The sequence below is a fragment of the Condylura cristata genome, unplaced genomic scaffold (genome assembly GCF_000260355.1).
Source record: "Condylura cristata isolate star-nosed mole 26May11 unplaced genomic scaffold, ConCri1.0 scaffold00006, whole genome shotgun sequence".
In the NCBI taxonomy this organism is placed as follows: domain Eukaryota; kingdom Metazoa; phylum Chordata; class Mammalia; order Eulipotyphla; family Talpidae; genus Condylura; species Condylura cristata.
In genome coordinates, this window is record NW_004567107.1 from 252,302 (window position 1) to 252,967 (window position 666).

The window sequence follows — 666 nt, forward strand, 5'->3', positions numbered from 1 at the left end:
CGGCTGCGGCCGTCCCCAGTTGTCCCCAGCGAGTGCGGCCAGGAGGCGCCACCAGGCGGGCTGCGGAGTAATGTTTATTGCTGCGAGGTTCCTGCTGCTCCGCACCCCTGCGCTTGGGGGCAGAGATGCAGGAGACTGAGGGGAGCATCAGCCCTCCCGGGCCCCTGCACCCCAACCCCAGGGGGCTCACTGGTCCCGCGGCCCCGTCAGGCCACGCAAGGCTGGGACGGGGTGGGGCTGGGGGGGCCAGGTGGGCTGGAGCGCCGGGCGCTGGCCGCTCTGCTGCTGGGCGCCGAGGGCGGGGTCCCAGTGGCCGGCGCCAGCAGGACCGACCTCAGGCCCACGTCTCGGCCTGGAAACGCCGTGTCCGCTGGAGCCTGGCTAGGTAGGCGGCTGCTTCGGGGCCGGAGAGCCCGCCCTGCTCCTGGAAGATGGCCGTCAGGGCTTCCGACACACCCGCGGGCATGTCCTTGGCGTTGCTGGAGGGACAGACAGGGGCTCAGGCCCGGGGCCCGGGGGCGGCACCCCACGCCGGCGGGCCCGCGGCTCACCCTGCCAGGTAGAGGTGGGCGCCCTGGCCGTCCAGCAGCTGCCACACCAGGGCTCCGTGCTCCCGCAGCCGGTGCTGCACGTACACCTTCTGTGCCTGCGGGCGGGCGAGGCGGT

General features: G+C 74.2%; 2 protein-coding genes across 2 annotated transcripts in view; one reads left to right on the forward strand and one right to left on the reverse strand.

Moving 5' to 3' along the window:
• The window catches only part of RNF208 (ring finger protein 208), a 3,078-nt gene extending 3,007 nt beyond the window's left edge, over positions 1-71 (forward strand). The window contains exon 2 of the mRNA XM_004677805.2: positions 20-71. Coding sequence (XP_004677862.1) covers positions 20-71 — 52 coding nt within the window. The remainder of the gene's footprint in view (positions 1-19) is intronic.
• Positions 64-666, reverse strand: part of NDOR1 (NADPH dependent diflavin oxidoreductase 1) — a 4,506-nt gene continuing 3,903 nt past the window's right edge. The window contains exons 6-7 of the mRNA XM_012721154.1: positions 552-666; positions 64-479 (exon numbers count right to left, since the gene is read on the reverse strand). Coding sequence (XP_012576608.1) covers positions 335-479; positions 552-666 — 260 coding nt within the window. The 3' untranslated portion in view covers positions 64-334. The remainder of the gene's footprint in view (positions 480-551) is intronic.